At 41.5% G+C, this 20,907-nt stretch overlaps 1 protein-coding gene across 1 annotated transcript in view; it reads right to left on the reverse strand.

Annotated features, from left to right (window-relative positions):
• LOC115809563 (signal-induced proliferation-associated 1-like protein 2) overlaps positions 1-20,907 on the reverse strand; it is a 60,805-nt gene that overhangs the window by 33,191 nt on the left and 6,707 nt on the right. Inside the window, exons 4-8 of the mRNA XM_030771273.1 lie at positions 14,630-14,804; positions 13,429-13,532; positions 11,272-11,429; positions 10,019-10,595; positions 1,626-1,900 (exon numbers count right to left, since the gene is read on the reverse strand). Of these exons, the coding sequence (XP_030627133.1) occupies positions 1,626-1,900; positions 10,019-10,595; positions 11,272-11,429; positions 13,429-13,532; positions 14,630-14,804 (1,289 nt within the window). The remainder of the gene's footprint in view (positions 1-1,625; positions 1,901-10,018; positions 10,596-11,271; positions 11,430-13,428; positions 13,533-14,629; positions 14,805-20,907) is intronic.

Below are 20,907 nucleotides of genomic sequence, written 5' to 3' on the forward strand. Positions count from 1 at the left end.
ACTAGATGGCATATTGTTTTCACTGGAAAACATTCCAGCTATGAAAACCATTCTGGAGAGAGAAAAAAAGATTCAAATCTAGTTGTGACAGCTAACACTATTCTCAGTATGCCCTGTGCTCAGTAACTACAGACTTCAGCCAAGTGGTTCTGGTGTCCAGTTAGCACACAAAGCTCTTCAACACTCAAAATCCCTGCCAGTAACTTTGGTTATGCACACATGAGTACGGTAATCATACGAGACAGAGCAGCAAGCGTGTTGTCAACATGGCATCTGAGTTTTGGAAATGGTTTGTTTTGTCTGCGCTTCACCCTGTGAACTCAGATTACAGATTGTATCGTTATGTATCATCACAGATAGCTCTAAGAGGATTAGCTGTCTTTGGAGCCCAGTCCAGCAGCAGTCATGTTGGCTTTTCAGAGGCATGTTTGGAGATTGTGTGAGGATAGCCACTCATTTCTACCACATCACTCTGCATTGGATACTGTGATCTCTTACACAGTCACTCACTATGCTTCCAAATGAAGGGCAAATACACCCCAGTTTGGTCCCATTTCAGTAAACTCCATTTACAGTCCTTAGAATGGGGAGCCCCCATTGTATGTAAAGGTCTATCTAAAGCAAAATTATGAAATTCCACAATCAAAATCATCTGAATTCTGGCTGCTGTTTTAATAAATATGTTTAAACTAATGATGCTTCTTTAAACTATTCAGCAGTGGAAAAAGTGTTACAAAATATGAGAATCGACTCATTCGTAATAATGTGCAAATTTTTTTCATTTATCACTTTGTCAACATACTTTAGTCAGTCCAAGCACGAACCACATCTGAAGGGAAAAAAAAAGACTTCTATGCCAAGGTTCTGAAGGAGGTTCTGCATTGACTGTCGTACTGTTTCTTTCATCAGGTTTCCAACGGAGTGCATTCGAAATATGAACATGCCTTCAATTACAAGACCCATCGCTGTTTGATGAGGCGGACGAGTTCGTCCCACGAAAGACAAACACTCCTGTCTTAATTGGCTAAATGAGGAGGCAAATGCAAAAACTACAATCTGGTGAAGCGAGCTGTCACATGGCGGCGGAACACGTTCGGTCATTAATCAAGCGAGTCGCCTTGTTATCATCAGCGAAAAGCGCTGACTACATGTCTCAGCCCAGCTGGCAAGCTCTCCCAGCTACGTTATAATGCAGTTGTCACAACGTACAAAATACCCCTGTGTGCTTTTGTGCTTTTGTCTTGCCGTGGGACAATGAAGCACACTATGTTCCCCTGCACACCATTTCAGCTCATTCACACACACACACAGCTACAGACACAAAGATTCACTGCATTTTTCACCAATGAGATAAGAGTCACTTTAGAATATTTCTCATTGTGAATTATTCATCTGTGCCAAACCTAAGTGTAAAGTAGCAAGTTCAGTGGGTTCAAAAACAAATGGAAAAAACTCAAGCTCGATTTTTCAAAGCTTATAAGTGAGCTTTGTAAATGCTCCTACCCACACTGCAGAATGTTCAGAGTAACCCACATGACAGACCTGTTTAGAGAACAGCTGAATGGTGCTAGAATAACTCAACCATCACTCACGGTGGTCAAATAGAAAACAAGCGGGGTCCGTACCTTCTTGGAGTCCCATCCTCATGAGGCTGGATGATCATCACCTTGACAGTGACTGAGGTTCGCAGAAGGTCGATCATCTGTTCGTGGGTCAGCGTTGCCACAGCAACCTTGCAGATCTCCACCAGCCTGCTGCCCTGGCGTAGTCCCGCCTTCCAGGCAAAGCCGAAGGGTTCCACGTCTGCCACGATGCCCTCAAAGTTCACGTGGAAACCCAGCTGGCCAAGACCATTCCTACGCAGGGTCATCTCACACGTCTCACAGCCTCGAGTCACAATCTGAGAGAATGAAAAAAAGAAAGAAAGAAAGGGAAGAGAGAAAGTGTTATTACAACTGTATCACAATTATAATGATAATTCTTGTTTCTTCTTTAATTTGTGTTAAATAACACAGGTATTTAACGCAAGGGAATTATTTGAAGATTCATATATTGACAGTCTTTTGGCTATTTTGGGATTATTGTATTATTACTATTATTTTCACTATATATAGTAATACATTGTAATACAAATAGACTGAGAAAAGGAAACATGAGGTCACTGTTCAGCCACCAGTTTCTTCACTAATGGCTTCAGATAGAGCAAGGAAGGAATAAAGGTCAATTCAAATGAACTTCTTTACTTAATGTCTTCAAACAATGAAGAGAGGTCATATGAGGTCAAGAAAGAAGTCTTTGTAAGGAATGGAAAGCTCTTCGTACCTCCAGGCTCTGTTGGCAAAAATATGAATGCACATATGTGCGCGCGCACACACACACACACACACACACACACACACACACACACACAAGCAATTCTCTCTATTGCAAGAGGCCAAGTGGAGAAAAAGCAAAGACAAAAACAAAGATAGATAAAAACCAACATCCTCAGGCGACATCTAAGTCCAACCAAAGAAGGAGGGAACTCTTAGTGTATGTTTTCTTGATCTTAAAAGTCTTTCATATGGAAATACAGACAAACAGAGCAAATGGGAGATCTCCACAGAGATCAGCGGAGCAAACAGATCTCAGAGATGCGCTGGGACATGGACCCAAGGGGACTGGGCTGCTCTTCTGCAGAAACACAACAGACTTTAATAATTACACAGCATGTTAAACTCTGCACAGATTTACCTCATATGCATTTTATAGTTGAATTAGGACATATTTCAAGCAAACAAACGCATAGGCTATATTTCATGACGACATTAACAGAATTCTGAATTCAGTTTTTTTTTTTTTTGGATTGTCTAAATTCAGCACAGGTCTGTTTGTAAGACATCAAGGAAACTTTCCCCAAAAAAAAAGAAAATTCCCAAAGATATGGCAGTTTCAACAGTGCTTACGTCGTTTCTCAATTTTCACGCGGAATTAAATGGATCTTTTATTGTTTTGAAGCCAGGCGATCCATGCTACACCTCATCATTATACAGACACAATTACATTAGGTGTCAATAACTGACATATGAATTACACCGCTTAACATACACAGTCTGGAGGAGGATCACTGCCATATATATAGTAGATCATGAAAGTATCCATTAGCATCAGCTATGCTAGCAGCACTAATTGTGGTAAGTACCTCATTTGGAGACCATTCTGAATCTACTGAATTTACCGAAATAGGTTGATTAAGAAATTTTAAATATGACCTGTAGGAGGATCACGGATGCATCATTCCATTGGAGCAAATGGCATTAACGGTACTAATGCTGGCGCTAAATGCTAAAAGCTTGTCACTCTGAGCACTAATGGGTGACATGGGATTAATCCAGTATAAAATCTTAACTGAGCTGCTCAGTGAGGCTGGGTGACATGGTGGGGTTGGGAGCTGAGGTGTATTGGCTGATCCTTTCTGCTTTTAGAGTCCCCCATCGTTAGGACACACGGTCATATGTGAACACACTTTGAGCAATCCAATCTCATCTAATCGCCCACTCAGATTAACTATGTCTAACTATGTGTCTGTGGAATGACCTTTCTTTTGCAGGCAGCTATTTGTAAATCAAAAAACCTGCTACAGGTCTATTTCCCAGAAAATTTCATTTTCACCATGAGACTACACTACATCTGTACGTATAAATGGAACTCAGAGTTAAGAGAGTCTACGTTTGGAAAAGCCTCCTGGTTTTGCAGCGTCACAGGGTACTAGGGCATGGGAATATGTGGATACGGGAATTGACCTGGTCAGTAATTAACCATGTAGAGGGATGATCCCACGTAAACTCATTACTGTAATAGGCTGGACCCAGAAGAGAGAGAAACAGAAAAGACAAAGTGGATTTGGCTTGATTTGTAGAGGCGCAATGTAGTCTAAACAAAGTCTACAGGAGCCAACACAGCTGTTTTCAGACGAGCAAAGCAATTTCTGCCCATGAACTCAGAAATCTATAAAAATTCATCAGGTTCACTGTTTACTCCATGTTTGTCCACTGCTCCATGTACATCATATCTGAGAAAATTAATGGTAATGAAAATCCAAAGTCATAGTCACTGGGTTGAGAATGGCTCCTCAGTTAAGATATATTTAAGCCAAACGGCAGATTAATGTTTCTCTCTCACACACTGAACTGAATGATTTGTGTACAATGGTGGTTTGTGTCTCATTGGTCACATGAAGGAACTGACGTACTTCTAAAACATTAAGCTACATCAGTGGAGCAGACCCACTGGATGTTGACTTGGGGGTGGGGGGGGGGGGCTGGGCTAAAGGGAGGTTTGGTTTCAAAATATCCATAAACTCTGAGTCGCATGACATAAGCCCTTGAAAAACATTGAATAATAACTCCCTCCTGCTGATTTCACGAATAGAGACAGACAGACACATGCCTGTTCAATCACATACATTTACATACTCATACACATACATACAGAAATCACAATCACATGCTATTGTGTTTTCTGTGCTGAAGGGGAGGTTTCATCTGTTTGAACATGCATGTACATTTAATCCTCTTGACAACAGAAAAAAAAATGAATAACTGCACTTATGAAACAGCTTAAAATGAAAAAAAAATGAAACAGTTTAAAATGATATTGTACATCTTTTTCAAAGAAAACCAATTTCTTTAAAAATGAATTGTGCTGCAGAACCACAGCCAAACAATAGTAAGAGTCCTTGCACGCTCCAGAGAACAACAAAAAAACCCCAAAACAAACAAAATAAAACCCCCAAAAACAAACAAAAAAAACCCCCAAGGTCATAATCTCAAGACTCCATTTAGGCGGTGCTTAGTGCTGTCTTGTACAGGGTTCACCGCTTGGGCCATCACAAACTCTATTCACCTGGGAAAAGCCATTAGTCTACAGTAAGTCAATAAGACACTTCAGAGCAATGTCTGATGATCAATTAACACTAACACTGGGCTATTAACACACCATTAACTGAACCATATCATGCAATATGCATCATGAAGCACAGACTAGCAGCATACATCTGACACAGAGACTAATAGTGATACCTCTCAGATATATGTGCTGAGCACTGCATTACAAGGGACTCCATTTAGCATAGTTTGAAAAAACATGCTCTGACAAAAAAGGCAATAAGAATATACAACATAAAATAAATTCTCTTCACCGAGGGAGAGGGAAAGATCTCTCCATATAACAGTCACTGCACACTGGGGAGGAACCAGTGTCATTAGAATTTTATTTCTCTTCCCACACTGTGGCTGTCTCTCCTTTAAAGAGGCAATCTGTTCTTCTTGTCTGCAGAGGAGTGTCATATTACCTAGGGACCCCAGCAGTCTCTAGACCCTGTCTGAGAAACACAAGGCCCCTGTGAATGAGTGACTTCTGTCTGTCTGTTTGACTGACTAATACAAACAGATCAAAATAAAGACAACAACAATGATGTCACAGAGGAACAATGTCACATGAGATCAATAAACAGCTGTTTTGGCTGCCAGTGCAGCGGTTACTTGGTTGGGAGTATTTGAATATTTTTCCCTTAATTGTTATACACCCACGCCTGATTCAACAGCTTTTAACCGTCATTGCCTGTGGAAAGACAGAGATGCAGAAAATCACTTGAAAGGACATATGTTCTTTTGTGAGACTGCTGAGTTACTGCTTGGCTGTCTTCTGCCTACTGATGATTCAAGGGAAGAATCAAAAGATTCAAACTCAAACACTGTCAGTGAAACCGAGCCAAGTTTGTCCAGCATGAGTCATTGGCACGTTTTTTCCTCTCTTCAAAGTTAGTAAAATGGCACATTACATGCAAAACACCTCCTCTATCAACAGCCTCCCTAAAGCTTACAATAGTGTTACTGTCATTGGGGAGGTTGAATTTGCATTGTAGTTACAATCGAAGACAAGCTCTCCTTACCCTGATCTAAACTTAATTATTAAGGAGGAAATGAACCAAACAAGTCCTGAATGAGCATTTAGGGGTAGCCTTCAGCTATGCAAGCAGGCTACAGTGATACAGAGTGGGACCATACAGCAGGAATAATAATGCTGGTGAGGACAGTGTAAATGTCATGAGCATTTGTGTGTGTGTGTGTGTGTGTGTGTGTGTGTTGCAGGACGTCTGCATAGACTACAGACATCAAGACTGTTGAGAGCAGGTCCAGATGGCCCTGGACCTGCACAGAGACTGGGGCAGCTTCTGGGCCCAATAATAATATCCCACCTTCCACAGAGACCAAACCACAGTGCATTAGATAATGCAATTACACACAGTCACAGAGATGCACATTTCAGTCGCTCAAATAGACACAATGGCACTCAACTCTAAACACAAAAGTGTGTACATGTGCACATACAAATACACACATGTGAACACGCCAACATACATACAAACACAATGGCACTTTTTCACAAATGAAGTAACACTTCCAAAAGAAGGGCTTGGTTGGTTCAAATATGAGGATGTGATTAGCATAATTAATCTAAGCATACGTCCTCACACTGATCCATGTTGGCTCATTTTTTATGCTAATGTACTCTGTCCTTCTGTGCTTGGACGTTATACAGGCATGGAATGTCGTTTTGCCCTATTATACCAGCTCCCCTCAAAATCCAAATACACACACACACACACACACCGACACACTCCTAAGGCCCTTGAGATGAGGCTGTTTCAATCTGCCTGTATCTGTCGCATTATATGATGCTTGCAGTAGAGCAGTGTAGGAAGGAGAAACAAGGACAGTCTCAGCTTGAGATGTGCCCTCCAGTGTGCTGACTTTGATGTCACGCTGGGAAAGCAGAAGGCTACCTGATGAGGAGCACGGGCCAATCCGGAGACAAAAACCACACACAAGACAAAAAGCAGCATCTAGGTTTCGTCTCCTCATTTCTTGAGTCTTTTTTTTTTTTGGTCTCAGTATCAGGGAACAATATATCCATACACAATTTTAGACTGAGTACGAGTTCAGCAATGGAGAGAAAAGGAGAGACTTGACCATGAGAGGGGTTTCTAACCGAATGAAATTGGTTATAGTTGCTTCACAAAAAGAGAGAGGCCTTTTCTATTTTTAGACAGACCAAATATCCAGGCCCTTTAAAATGGAAACATGCACTTCACTCCATAAGCAGCTTCCAGATGTTTCTAATGTCCACCCACAGGCAACCATGTAAGGCCCAGAGACTAGAGTAGACTTTAATCTCCCATTTCAACATCTAACTTCACACACACACACACACACACACACACAGGTAACTCTGTCTTGTTTCATAACAGATTAAAAACAAAGTGTTCTTTGCACCTTGTTTCTGGTGAAAGGCTAATTTCTTTGCTTTCACAGCGCATTTAGAGAAATGAAGCCAAAAATGACTGGGGCAGCAATAATCCTGATCAAACCTAATGACCCATACTTATCTCAGGAGATACACCTTGATCTTTAACCCTACATGTGGAGTCAGTTTTGTCAGATCATTACCACAAATGCACACGCCTTTCAAAGTGCTGACTCATGCAGGTCACTCACTGGTTCAAACACTATAAATGTAACACCTCTGTAAAAATTCACACTGACAGAGGTGTTTTAATGAGAGAACGAGGTGGTGAAAATATAAAAATACTGCCAGAGGTACCCTTTCAAGGCTATTCCATGAGTGCAAATGCATCACTGTCTATGGGCAGCATATTGATAGTACCACTTTGCATCTGAACCTAAAACCAGTTGAGTGGAAGCTGTATTAGGGCTGATCTGCTACAGTCTGTGGCTGTCAGGAGAGGTGGCTGATTTTAACCTCTTAAGAATTGAAGTTGAATCTTGACGTCCAATATGCATTGGGAAAAACATGTTTACTGTGATGTAAGCCACAGAACTGCCTGAAGATGATTCTTTTTCAATCAGCCGCTCATCAACTTAGAGACCTGAGAATCTGATGGTGGAACAGGGTCACTTTTAAATCAGTGTAATTTTGTGCCATAGCAGAGATTGTGTGGAGATGTTTGTGTACATTTGTGCCTTGTTTATACATCTGTCTGTATATGAAGATATGGTGTAATATCTGTATGGTGAGCAGTTCTCTAGCAGGATCATTGGTTTAAGTTTTCTATACAGTTAATTGTAATTGGATAAGGGATAAGTAAAGCACTACTGGATGTGCTACATTATCCAAAAACACTGTCACTGAACATGCATTTAACCAGACTCAGCGGCTTTAAAATTTAGTGTTGTAGAACTGTTTGTACATGAGGGTGAGTGATCTCGGTACATAAAGCACTGGGAAATTTTAAACAAGCTGTACATGACTTTTCTTTGTTTATTATTTGTAAAGATAGGCCTGTTTCATGTCTGAGGTCTTAGTTCAGAGCGCTCTCTAATTTGAGAGTTTCCAACTGTGTGACTTATTCCAGTTAATACACAAGAATACGCAACAGAATGTAAATTAAATTACACCACATTTGTGAACCATGAGTCCCAGGATGTAATTTATAGAGCATCTCTCATAACCACAGAAAGAATGCAAGCTGAGACAGGAACCAATAAATGAACACTTCATCTTCCTCGTCTCTCTCCTTCAAAGCAAGTGGAGCAAGAGGTGTCGGCTGAAGAGAGACAGCACAGGATAACAATGGAGGCAACCAAAAAAAGACACAAGACTAGATACAACACAGCATGAACTACAAACGTACCAGTCCAGTCCACACAACGCATTTTATTGTATTATTTTACAGGACAGGAGGTCTGGCACTCCGAAAGTCCAGTATCACTACAGGACCTTGCCTATTAAAATCTTAAAAGAAGAATGTCAAAGAGATCCTTGATTGGACAGAAGTCTTGCTAAAGGGTATAGCTCTATATATCTTCTGCTCATTTGCTTATCTGGATCACCAACTGCGCAAGTTTAAGCAAATGAGGGGGACAAGTCACTTTCTCCCAGCTTAGAGCTCTAATAGTACACACACAACAGTATACTGACCAACGTGAAATGGAACACAATAATTTCTTTAGAGGTAGCAAGCACTGCTAATCCTTATAGGAATCTAGTCAGAAGCATCTTTGACTCCACTGATGATGGAGCATTGCTAATGTACAATACATTTCACTGGTAGTTTGAATGAACTCAGACAGACATCAGTAAGTGTTAAGCAGAATTTCACCGTAAACGCACAAGTTTCTCTGTGACAAGAGTCACCTTCTCAAACCAGACATAAATTACATTGCGAGACAGTAATGATACAAAATTGTGGAAGTGTTAGGGCTTTAAAGCATTCACAACACTGCTGAGATGACAATTCAGTATTACATCCAGGTATAACATTACAACAGCCAAAGGTCAAAAGTTGTGGGCATTTATGCTATCTGATCCACTGAAGAAATCTTGTAAGAAGATTATAATAGATTTTCAGAAGCTTACTCAGAGCCAATTAGAAACCACAGATTGTAAGTTTCACTCTATCAAAGCAGGTCATGGGCAGAAGGTATGACATCCCATACAACTCTGAAAGAGACACGTAGCTAATCCTTAATTACAGACCCTTTTTTTCCCCCGGTCCTCCTAAAATGCGTTCCTGAGAGTGAGCCAAAAATCCCAGTAGCACTGCCAGCAAGAGAATACAAAGATCTCTACCCCAGATAAGCCAACCAAAAATGGAGGCTGATTTCCTCTTTTCCTCCAGGGAGGAAGACATGGTGTGTTTTGATTTAGAATGATTAAAACAGGCAAGTATTTGATTAATGAAAACGTATGCATCAAGTAGCTTGAGGGTCAATGAAAAGGCAGCTTAGGAATATCCATTAAAAAGATATAGATTTTTTTTTCTGTCTGCAGTTTTACTAAACATATTAATCATTGCTTACATTTATCATTCATACATCTGTGATTTGATTTAACTAACTGCCTGCAGGCAGAACAACTAAGAGCACCAAAGAGTAAAGCATCAGAAAGCGTCTACTTGCTCACACAAGTTACATAAAAAGGAGGGGGAAAAAAAAAAAATCTTGAAAATGCCTACCTCCAGTCGCTGAACAATTTCTCTGATGTCCTCTGCACAGTTATCCTGAGCTGAGAACATCACACATTCTCCTCTCTCGTAGAAGATTTTTATGCTCATGACTCCAGATGTCCATCCAATGACATCTCGACAGGAACAGTTGAAGACAACATTCTTGGACTCCTCCTCGATCAGTACAATGAACTCATTGGATATACCCAATAGGCATTCCACATCAGCAGACTGGCCAAAGTCACGAGCCACCACACTCCAGGTGATGGCACCTACACTGTGGAGATGGGCATCCTTACGTGGTTTCACTCGTTCCTTCTTCTTGGCTCCCAAAGTAATGAAACTGAACTTGACTGCTGAATCCACAGTGGCTGTACTCACAAAGTTCTCTGCTAGGTCTTTGAGGTATTCCTGACGCGTTCGAGTCGCCATGGCACGGAATTTCTCCGATTTGTGTGCTGCGTTTTCACCATTGATCACCTTGGCCAGAAGGAAGTCCCTGAAGACAGCTGACTTGGGAAAGGTCACACCTTTAGGAATAGGAGGCCCAAATGGCGGCACATCTTTTGATCTGGATACAGCTACGCTGCAAAGGTATTTGACAAATTCACAGGTCGAGACATTATTTTCCTTATAAATAAAGAGTACAAAGACTAACATGCCAAAGCTTTTTTGTCTTTAACTTGTTGATCATGTATTAAAAAAAAGAAAGCATCTCCTTCCATAGTAAAATTATTACTACATTAGTAACTGTGAAGGCTTTCGTGAATGTCCCAGGCAATTAAAAAGCTGAGTCTTGTCAATACTGTGTTCATTTTGTGTGTCATTTCAAAATTTCAGAGACAAAGCTAATGACAGCTCTTTGTAGAATAATTATACTGGCTTTCAACATTCGACAACATTAGATCAAACATGATCGTGGTATTCAGGGCAATTATTCAAATCCACAGAATTACAGGCAAGCGTGGATGAGCATTTTAAAGAGTGCAATAATTTCTTTCAGTTAAGTTTCTCAAAGTGTTTAACGAGAGTGGTCGGGCTTCACAGATATTTATGGGGAGAGAGCGTGAGACATCAAAGGTAAATGAATTCCCTTCAATTGTCTGAACATTAGTACTTGACTGCAGTGGGAAATAGAAAGACTCTTGAAGTGCTACAGTAATTGGCAGCTTGAATCAATGCCATCACTCTTAAATCGGCTCTGATTTCTCACGCATTCTTCTCTATTGGTTGGTGTAGCAGCAGCTCCATGTTCCACTTACCTGTAACAGACGTTTTCAGTGCAGGGATTGTGGACTTTGACAATGACAAACACATGCTGAAAGTGGGAGCGGATGTTTTTAGGCGTGAAGGGTAAAGCTCCTGGCTCCTGGAAAACGATTGTGACTATATCATTTCCAATGTGCCTTTTTCTCAACAACTAGAGAGAAATAAAGAAACAGGGAAGAGACAGGGAGTGAGAAAGAGAGGGAGACGGGGGAGGGCGAATGAGAAGGATTAGTGATTTTAAATATAAGCAAAAACAAAAAAAAAACAAAAACAAGTGCACAATGGTCTTCATCTTGACAGCATTAGCAGTCGGTGTAAAGGAAGTCCTGGCATTCACTGTGACTTTGGAGATGTAGGGAGAAGCTTGCAAAGTTCAAAGTGTCTCAGGGGAGTCTTAAAGCATCAATCAGTCAAAAGACATCTTTATTGAGTAACCTCAGTCTGTCTTCAGAACTACAACTGTCTCCGAGACTACAGCTACAGCCTACGCATTGGAAGAATGTGTTCTAATGCATTTCAGTTACAATGATGGGACCTCTGATGTGAGACCAAGTCTGAGCCTTTTTTTCCCCATGTTTTGGATAATAATTATGTTAATAGTATTTCATTAGCTTTCTCCACTGAAACGTTTTTACTAGCAATGTCTACAGAACAACCTAAAAAAATTCTGGCTAGAGGACAAACCCGATGAGTGTGGAACATACACGGTTCATTTGACATAAACTGAACCGAATTTATTCAACCAAACACCAGAAAAAGTAGGGCAGCGCAGGACGAAAATAAAACCAAACGAGGCGTTGGTAATTTTATCCAAACACCAGTAAGAACCCATACCACTGAAGTTGAGCTGTGGTGTTAAAAATGTCAAGTTCCTGTAATTGAAGCTTATCCAGATTGTTAAACTCATCCAGATGCTGTGTGTCAGTGTCTTACGGGGTTTCTGAGAGGCTGACATCACCTCACAGGTGCTGGGTGAATGGAAGGAGCAGTCACTACTACAGCATGACTTCAAATCACACAGGAGTTCAACCAGGTATTCATTTACAGGAAACCAGTTTAAATTTCTACAGTCACTCTTTTGTAATAATCTTAATATTAAGATGTTCTGTTTTGTTCATGAACGATAACACAAATGGCTAAGCAACAGATAAGCAAATCTTTTTTTTTTTTTTTTATTGCTTTTCACAGTGCAACTGTGAAAGCGCAGTCCCCTAGGAGAGAATGTTGAGTTAACCTGTGTACCCAACGCCCGGTGTGGGGGCGCAGGGCCCGTTAACAAACAGGATTAGGGTGAAACAGGGCGGATGAAGAGATGAGAGGGTGAGCTCTGTCTGGCCCTTCTGGAGACTTATCGAGAGGGATTTCAACGTTAATCCCCCACAATAGAATGGAATTTAAGAAGAAGAAGAGAGAGAATGAAAATCCCTTAATCCTGCCAATCGAAAGTCTGTGATGCAAGTGTGACAGTTGTGGTCCTCGCTTAACCAGCCCAAAAAACACCACAGAAACTCTGCCCTTCGACCTGTACAGCCTCTGTTTTCAAAACCCTGCCAGGACTACCGCTAGCAGCCACAAACAGTATTTTCAAGACAAACACAGCTGATATGACTGGCAAGCCTTTACGCGGCTTCTTCTTGCTGTTTACTCTGGGCCATTTAAATGGGCCTCTGACAAGGCTAGTAGTTTACACACTTTTGCAGGCAGGTTTAAAGGTGGTATCTCATTGTCCATGAGAGAGACTCTTTGAGTTAGCCACACATTAGCATATACATGTTTGCCAGTTCCTGAACTACTGCAATCAGTGTCTTATCAGACTATCTAATGGCTTTCCAGCCCCCACCCCAATCCAATCCATTTCGCCTGTTGAGACAGACAGATAGCCATCTAGCTATCGTGTGCTATTCCTCCCTGGGGATCCACTGATTAAAAGTCCATGTTTCGAGGGCTGTCGCTGTGGCAACACTACCTAGCAAATCTAATGATTTTTCACTATTTAAAGGGGAGTACGGGAGATTGGAGAGTGATCGGCGGGGTGCAGAGCAGAGGAAATCATTTATCTAAGGCTCAGGTCATTGAAGAATCTGTCCATGCAGAGACACGTGGCTGTCAAGAGTGGCTGTCAAAAATGAGAGAGGGAGGGAGTCACTAACCTGCTGTCTGTTGTTGGGCGTGTAGGGAAGCAGTGTAGATACATGAAACATCAGCTCATAGTCCTTATAAGTGGTGTAGAGGGAGTGTGTGCCCGTTGAGTCCGCTGTAGCACAAGAGATTAAAGTATCAACAACTGAGAGAATAAACACAAAATAGAAGAAAGTGCCGTCACAGAATCAAGGGAGTCTTTGGCCTGTAGAAGTGTGGGTTATTTCCTTGAGAGTCTTAGAATGTTCTTTCCTTCAGTTCCCACACAACAGGTCAGTTGACAAAACACAATAGAGAGAGAGAGAGAGGGAGAGATTATCTGTGCAACCAAATTCAACAGAGTGACAAGAAAACACAAACAATAGATCTGTCGCAGTGACAGATGTGATACACCGGCGAACAAGGCAGATACCAGGGCCGCCAGGCAGACAGGTAATCAATTATTGGAGGAGGTGTGGGGAACAAATGCAACAGTAATGAGACTAAACACACACAGCGGCTTAACGTCAGATTCTCTCCAGTCTGGAGATCTGGAAGCCAGAGTTCATTTCATGACACGCTAGCTAAGCATGAGTCAGTGGAGAGAGAGAGAGAGAGAGAGAGAGAGAGAGAGAGAGAGAGAGACAGCAGGGACAGCTGCTTCCTTTCCACTGTGCGACATGCTTCATCAACTCTTATCTGAGATGGGATTGAAGACTTACAGGCAGACATTGGGGGAGTGTGGGAAGGATGGGAAAAAGCGTGGGGGACAGTTTTCTCATCAAAACAGACCAGAAGCTTCTGTTAAACAAGGCAAACAGTGAGTGTGTAACAGGGAGGGGTGTTCCAAATCCAGTGTAATGAATGACAAGTCTAAGTGGCAAGAGGAACTTGTGTGACACATGCAAATATGTATGTGTGTATGGATACATGTGTGTGTGTGAGACTATGTTGCACTTTTATCGTGTATTCAAGTTGAGTGTATTCGCAGTACGTATTTACATATGGGTTTGCATGTTTGATGTATTGATTTGTGTGTGTGTGTGTGTGTGTGTGTGCGCGCGCACGCGTGTATGTGTAAAAATGGCTGTATTGTTTTCTTAATCTTGATGTCCAGTTGGGTGTATGCATGGTGTGAAGTGTGAGTGTGTGAGAGTATGTGTGTTAGGGAGGTGTTCATGCATGAGAGATTAAATGTGTGTGTGTGTGTGTGTGAGACGGTATTTCTCTCACTCTTGTTGTCCAGCTGTGCTCTGTACTTGGTGAAGCCCTTCAGTCTGACTCGCTGTCCCAGTAGGTCCAGAAACTCATCGAGGGCGGCACCAGCACTCTCGTTGTTGTACATCTCTTCCTCTGTGCTCTGTCCTGCTTTACAGTACAGCACGCCTACTTTGTGCTGGAAACTCAACTATGAAGACACAAAGACAGAGAGGAGTCATTAGTCACAACAAAAAACAGCAAGGGGCTCCACTTTTCCACAATCTCACTGTTGTACTACCATAAAACTATATTAGGATTACATTACAGTAGCGGCAAGACATCTCTCATAACTATCTGATAAATGTTGGGAAGAAACAAGACTTGCATTTAATTAAATGGCAAAATAAAATAAGTTGCACACAATACAGTCTTAATCTGGAGAGCGCTCAAAACTCATCTTGGACTAAGTAACCGTTCTGCTATTTCAACATACTGGGAGTTCTGCTTGCTGCTCTATTAAGACAGACTCCAAATTGTGTTATCATATGTCAGCCAAGTATTAGACATCATCTGGCAGCATAAACTTCTTCAGACATCAAATTCACTAGCATTAGCCCATTAGCCAGTATTACAGCAAAGTCTGGTGTCTGTTCAGCACATTCTCTTTTGTCTGCACAGCCTTTTGCCAATGTGTAAATCATTCATGCTTAATTCCTGGTACCAGGAGAAGGCTTGTAACAGCCACATTGTTGAATTCTTGCTGTCTGAAGGGATTACGGTTGGTTCCAGAGGCATATGCAATGCTGTTGCGTTTTACTGTAATCCTGGATAACAGCCAATTTGTCATGAATGTCACAGTCCATGACACCTTAAATAAACACTCACTGAAATCAGTACTTTACTCCAAAGACTTCATCTGCAGTACTTGTTTAAAAAAACAAAAACAAACCAAAAAAACCTTTGTGTTTCACAGTTGGTTCATGAACGTTAGTGATGTTAGTGAGAGTATGATTAAAATCAGGTTTACTCTACGAAGTCTTTGTGTACGTCACAGAATATTTGTTGGCCTGTTTTATATATATAAAACACACACACACACAGACGTGGATAACTGTTTAGTAGTTAGTATATTTGTTAGTCTCCATGACAATGTTATGGAATATTCATGTTGAGGAGAGAATAAGCCTGACAAAAAAAAACACTATATACAACCTATCAGAGCCCATTGTCAACAGCTGTCAGATCATAGCCTCCGTACGCGTGCTTCTGACCTCAACAGACACAAAGGCAGCTCCCACCTCATACCTCATAATCCTTCATAATTTGTGTGACTAAACATGTAGGGGAATTCAACCTCAAAGGCAAAGATTAAAACCAAGGACACTGAAAGAGTTAATCAGTAATGCAGTAAACCTTATTTTGCATCAGCAATCGCTGTCTCTAAATGACTGGATAGAAATAGGTTGGCAAGATTCAGGACCCTCAATCCAAGGCCCCTGGTGAGTTCAGAAAGAGTCCACTTCGGTTTCTAAGATCACATTCCATATAGTTCAGCAACTGAAATAAATAAAGAATAATCCGTTCAAACAATCTAAAAGAATCCACTAGCAGAGCAGTGGAAATCCAGCAGTAGCCCAAAGTGATGAGAGACTGAGTTAGACAGGATGCTGTTCGTAATCTGGATACTGTAAAAACAGTCATGCTCTTGGCCTGTAAACGATGAATCATAGATGGAGATGGAAAAATGCCCGGAACAGCCGTAACAAATCCAGAACCCCTTATCAGATTGGTCTTACTCATGCAATTTCAACTCAAAACACATTCACAAGAGTGAGTTTAAAAAAAAGGCACATATATGATTCAGGGGGAGACATTTCCGTTTCCCCTCTTTCTTTTTCTTACAGGGGGTCAAATGTTCCCAGTATGGAACTGAAACTGTTGTCATGGACACCCTGAACTGTTTCTAGATTAGGGTACAGTGACTCCAGCAAAATGTCCACTCAAGCAAGGCTAACACAGTCCAGTGAACATGCCTCAAGTAACTGTGTAAAAACTGTGAAAACAACTGTGAAAAAAGATTTCATTGCCTTGTACATTTACAAATGTATTTTGGAAGTACCTGTTCACTATTATATGGTGAGAAATACCAAGGAAGTACCATGTCAACACCGGGTTATCTAGTATGAAGGGGGAGATTGCATGTCAATGAGAGTCCCTATGATCTATTGCAAACTTGTGAGAAAATTTGGTGATGTTGTCTGTAGTGCAGTGTTCTACATATAAGGTCACTCACTGATGAATGGAGGGCTGACTAGGTAAAAAAAAAAAGTTCCAAAACAAATGGAACATAAAAGTCTGTTTTGACTTGGGTCTGCATGGACAGCATTGATTTAACTCATTCTGTCAGTGTCACTTCTCCAGCTTAATTTTTTTCTGACATGGCTTTCCACTGGCATCAGGCTCACTGGCTTAGCTGAGGAGAAAGGAAGGGCTGGCTCTCTCTCTCTCATTGCTGGGCAGACAATACTCTAATGCCACTGGTATCGATACCATTAACTAACATCCAGGCCAGAACTAGGCCAAGCTTTCCTACATTTCTGCTGAAACAGCAACATGGATGGAGTTATGAAACAGTCCCCCTCTCTGTGTCTCTCTCTCTCTCTTTCCACCTTCCCTCCACAACTGCAGGGCTACTATGGCCCCTAGCCAAGTTTGACTCTCACAAAGACACAGCAAACAGCGCAGAAGAGACAAATAAAACAGAGGAGAAGCAAACATAGAGGACAAAGATGAAAGAGGCATTAGAGACCAGGAGAGAGAGAAAGTGAGGGAGAGAGAGAGAGAGATGGGGAGGGAGCAAAAGGGGGGAGGGTAGAAGAGAGGGAGATAGACAGAGAGACAGACATCCCTCTGGACTTGGAGAACAAACCAACACAGGACACAGCCACACAGCCTCTATTTGAGGCGAGTGCTTTACATAACTGCAACCCTGCCACTCTGTGACATCATGTCTGTATCTTCACTGAGACCCTGCATCTGCCCCCTATGACAGGACTATTACATCTGTGCACAGAACATTCCTCCAGCCCCATGGCTGAGCTAACTGCCTCTTCACACCAAAAGGGAAGGCACATCAGAGATCACTGACACCACAAACGATGTGAATACTCATCTGGTCAATGAGTGCATGTCAAAAGAAAAGAAAAGGGGATTTATGTAACAAAAGGACGTTCACTAGAAGAATAGAGAAACAAAAGTTCTGTCATCATGTCAAACAATGCAAAGAATTTCTGTCCGTATAGCACAATAAACTGTGATAGGGTTTCTTTCTTAGTGAAACTGGACCTAGATGTTTGTCACATGATCAACCACCAGACCCAAAGAACAACCTATCAGAGTTCAACACCGTGGCCTCTCTCCCTCACTCCCTCTGGGTGGATAACAGTATGGACAGCCCCTTGGGTTTTGGTTTAGAGGTGAGAGAAACAGCACCTGTGCCCATTTTGTGTTGCAATTCATTCACCAATGAAAATACAGATACATGCAGAAAAAAAGCCAGTAAATGAACAATTATCATTACTGTGTTAAGCAGTAGAAATTCCAAAATCACACACAAAATTATACGTTGTGTAATCATCACCGGTGTACAGCTGCACTTTGAGTGCTGTTTTTCATTGTGCTAGCACACTATGGAGGATTACTTCACAGCAGGAGAGTGACATGACGACCCTGCTTCAGTGTGCGCGCTCGCGCTCTCTCTCTCTCTCTCTCTCTCTCTCTCTCTCTCTCACAAAAGCAAAATACAATACAGTTTGACATGAGTAAAAATGAACTAACTGATAATTGTAATAACCGTGTGTTTGTATCTATAGACTTCTCTTCAGTCTCGCCCCCCCTTCTCTCTCATGCTTACTATATGCAATTGCAGTATGACTTTTTATTGAACCCAATTCAGGCTAATATACTTCAGCAAGGCCTTTCAGGCTCAAAGACCCTTTCTCACAAAACCCTCAAGTAGCAACTGTTAAGTAGACCAAAAGATTTAATGCCAGGAGTGTGCTACCTCAAAGTAATGTTGAAATAAAAGCCAATTCCACTATCAAAGCTTTCCTTCACTCTCCAAATCTGTCCCTGGAGCTAAGCTGTTCTCACAACTTCCTGTTGGACTAGGTAATGTGAGTCCAGTTCAGCCACACAAACAAATATCATGGTTGACTAAAATGGACCCAAATACTGCACTGCAAAGCAGTGACGATTAAATGAAAGGGGTAAAAATATGCAGGCTCTTTTTTTTTTTTTTAAATAACACACTGCGTTCCACTTTTGATTTTGGGAGCCTGCATGTGGTGTGCAGTGTCGGTCAGTTCCGGTTCAAAACACACAGTTTCCACCGGCTCTGATGTGTTTTCAGTGTTAGGTCTGAAAGAGCATGTTAGAGAGAGAGAGAGAGTGTCGAGAGACATCTACGCACTGCACACTGAGGCACCGCCATGGCACAAAGCTCAATGAGGTCCAGTGTTATTACCATGTGAGAAACGTTGACCACAAAGCTGTCAAATTTAGATCCCTTCTCTCACCCTTTCCTGATCATTCTACACACAAATCACTATAATGTTTTGCTTTTTGAGATATTATAATTGCTTACACTGCTATACAAATGTTTATGATCTGTTATTAGTATACGGTTCTGCCACGTTTCAAAATGTATTATGTATGCATATAAAGCTCCAAAGACCTCTAAGTCATTATGAGCAGTGTATTTGTACTATTTGTCCCTTTGACTTTTAGAAAGTCACTGCCAAAAAGTCATTGTTGATTGGACTGCAGCAGTTCAGACAGAGCAATTTTTCATACAGCATTAGAGGAGGGGAAGCAAGAAAAAGGGTAAACAGATTATTGAGTTATGTTTATTTGTACTTCAAACAAACACACATCTCCATAAAGTGCTGGATTTTTTCGACATTCTTTTTCCCAGGTCCAAGAAGGTCAAATTTGTCATCCATCTGCAGGAGAAACATTTGTGACTCACATAAAATATAAGCAAACAAGGGGTCAGACGCAAGCCACATATGTCTGTCTGTCTGTGTGTGTGTGTGTGTGTGTGTGTGTGTGTGTGTGCGCAATATGGCACACATCCTGCAGGCTGTCTGTACCACAAACTCTGTACACGTGTACATATCTGTGTGTCCGAGTTGTCTGTCTTCCCGGCCATGTATCATCTAACCTCTTTTGTCTCTGTACCTTATTATTCATCACAGAATGTGAGTGTGTGTGTTCAAACATGTCTCAGTTCCCAGTAACAACCCTGGGAGACATATGCCACACTCTTCATAATGAGAAACTTTCCCTTGCTGTTAGTCTGGAGAGGGATCAGACCAGCAAATGCAATTACGCTAATAAATACAAGATCTTCTGATTGTCAGACCAGCATGGCCGTGCCTCTCCCCTCATAACTCATCACACAGATCCATCAAAGAAGAAATTAAAGGTCTTAAGATCACAGGAGGAGAGATTTTTATTCAGCACAGAGGACTTGGGCTATATTTCAGATGGATGTCTCATTCAAAGGGCAAGCCTGAAAACACCAGTTCTATCGAAGAAAAAAAAAAATAGTTTGCCCAGAATCTACAAAATAGGCCATCCCAGAAGTATGAGTCTGTCCTCATTTCAATTTCCTGTCCGTGAAACACGTGCAGCTGGGCTGAGCAGATCGATCGGAGACTGGACCTCCTATTGATTCACCTTTAGCGTGATACTGGCTGTCCTTCTACTTGGCCAGGAAGCAACCGAACATCTTAAGCCATGTTGACAGCCTGTACTGACTGTGACTAAGTAATGTATTGAAAGAAAAAAACTCAAACACATCAGCACACATGCACAAACACACACGCGCCCACACATGCACGCACACACACACACACAATTACACACGCTCTTTGGTTTTTATCCAAATTCAATTACTCCCACAATAACACAAACCCAAACCACCATGTCTCCTTTCGCTTCACTCCATGCAAGATCACTCTACAGATATACAGTCTGACTGCTGTCACACTGATTTTTCAGATAACTTCATAATTACTCTTTTCTTCACCCTCTTTGCTGCGGTTTACAGCTCATGACGACTTTGTACACAAAAAACATTACTATTTGTCTCAGGAAAAGACTTTGACACTAATCTACTCCACTGCAAGAGATCTACAGGATGTCTTTTCAACCCGGCACCAACACACCTAATTCAACTAATCAGAGGCTTTTAACAAGCGGAACAGTAAAACTGATGTAAGAGAAGGAGCAGGTTAAATGTGTGC

The sequence above is a fragment of the Chanos chanos genome, chromosome 4 (genome assembly GCF_902362185.1).
Source record: "Chanos chanos chromosome 4, fChaCha1.1, whole genome shotgun sequence".
Taxonomy (NCBI): Eukaryota; Metazoa; Chordata; class Actinopteri; order Gonorynchiformes; family Chanidae; genus Chanos; species Chanos chanos.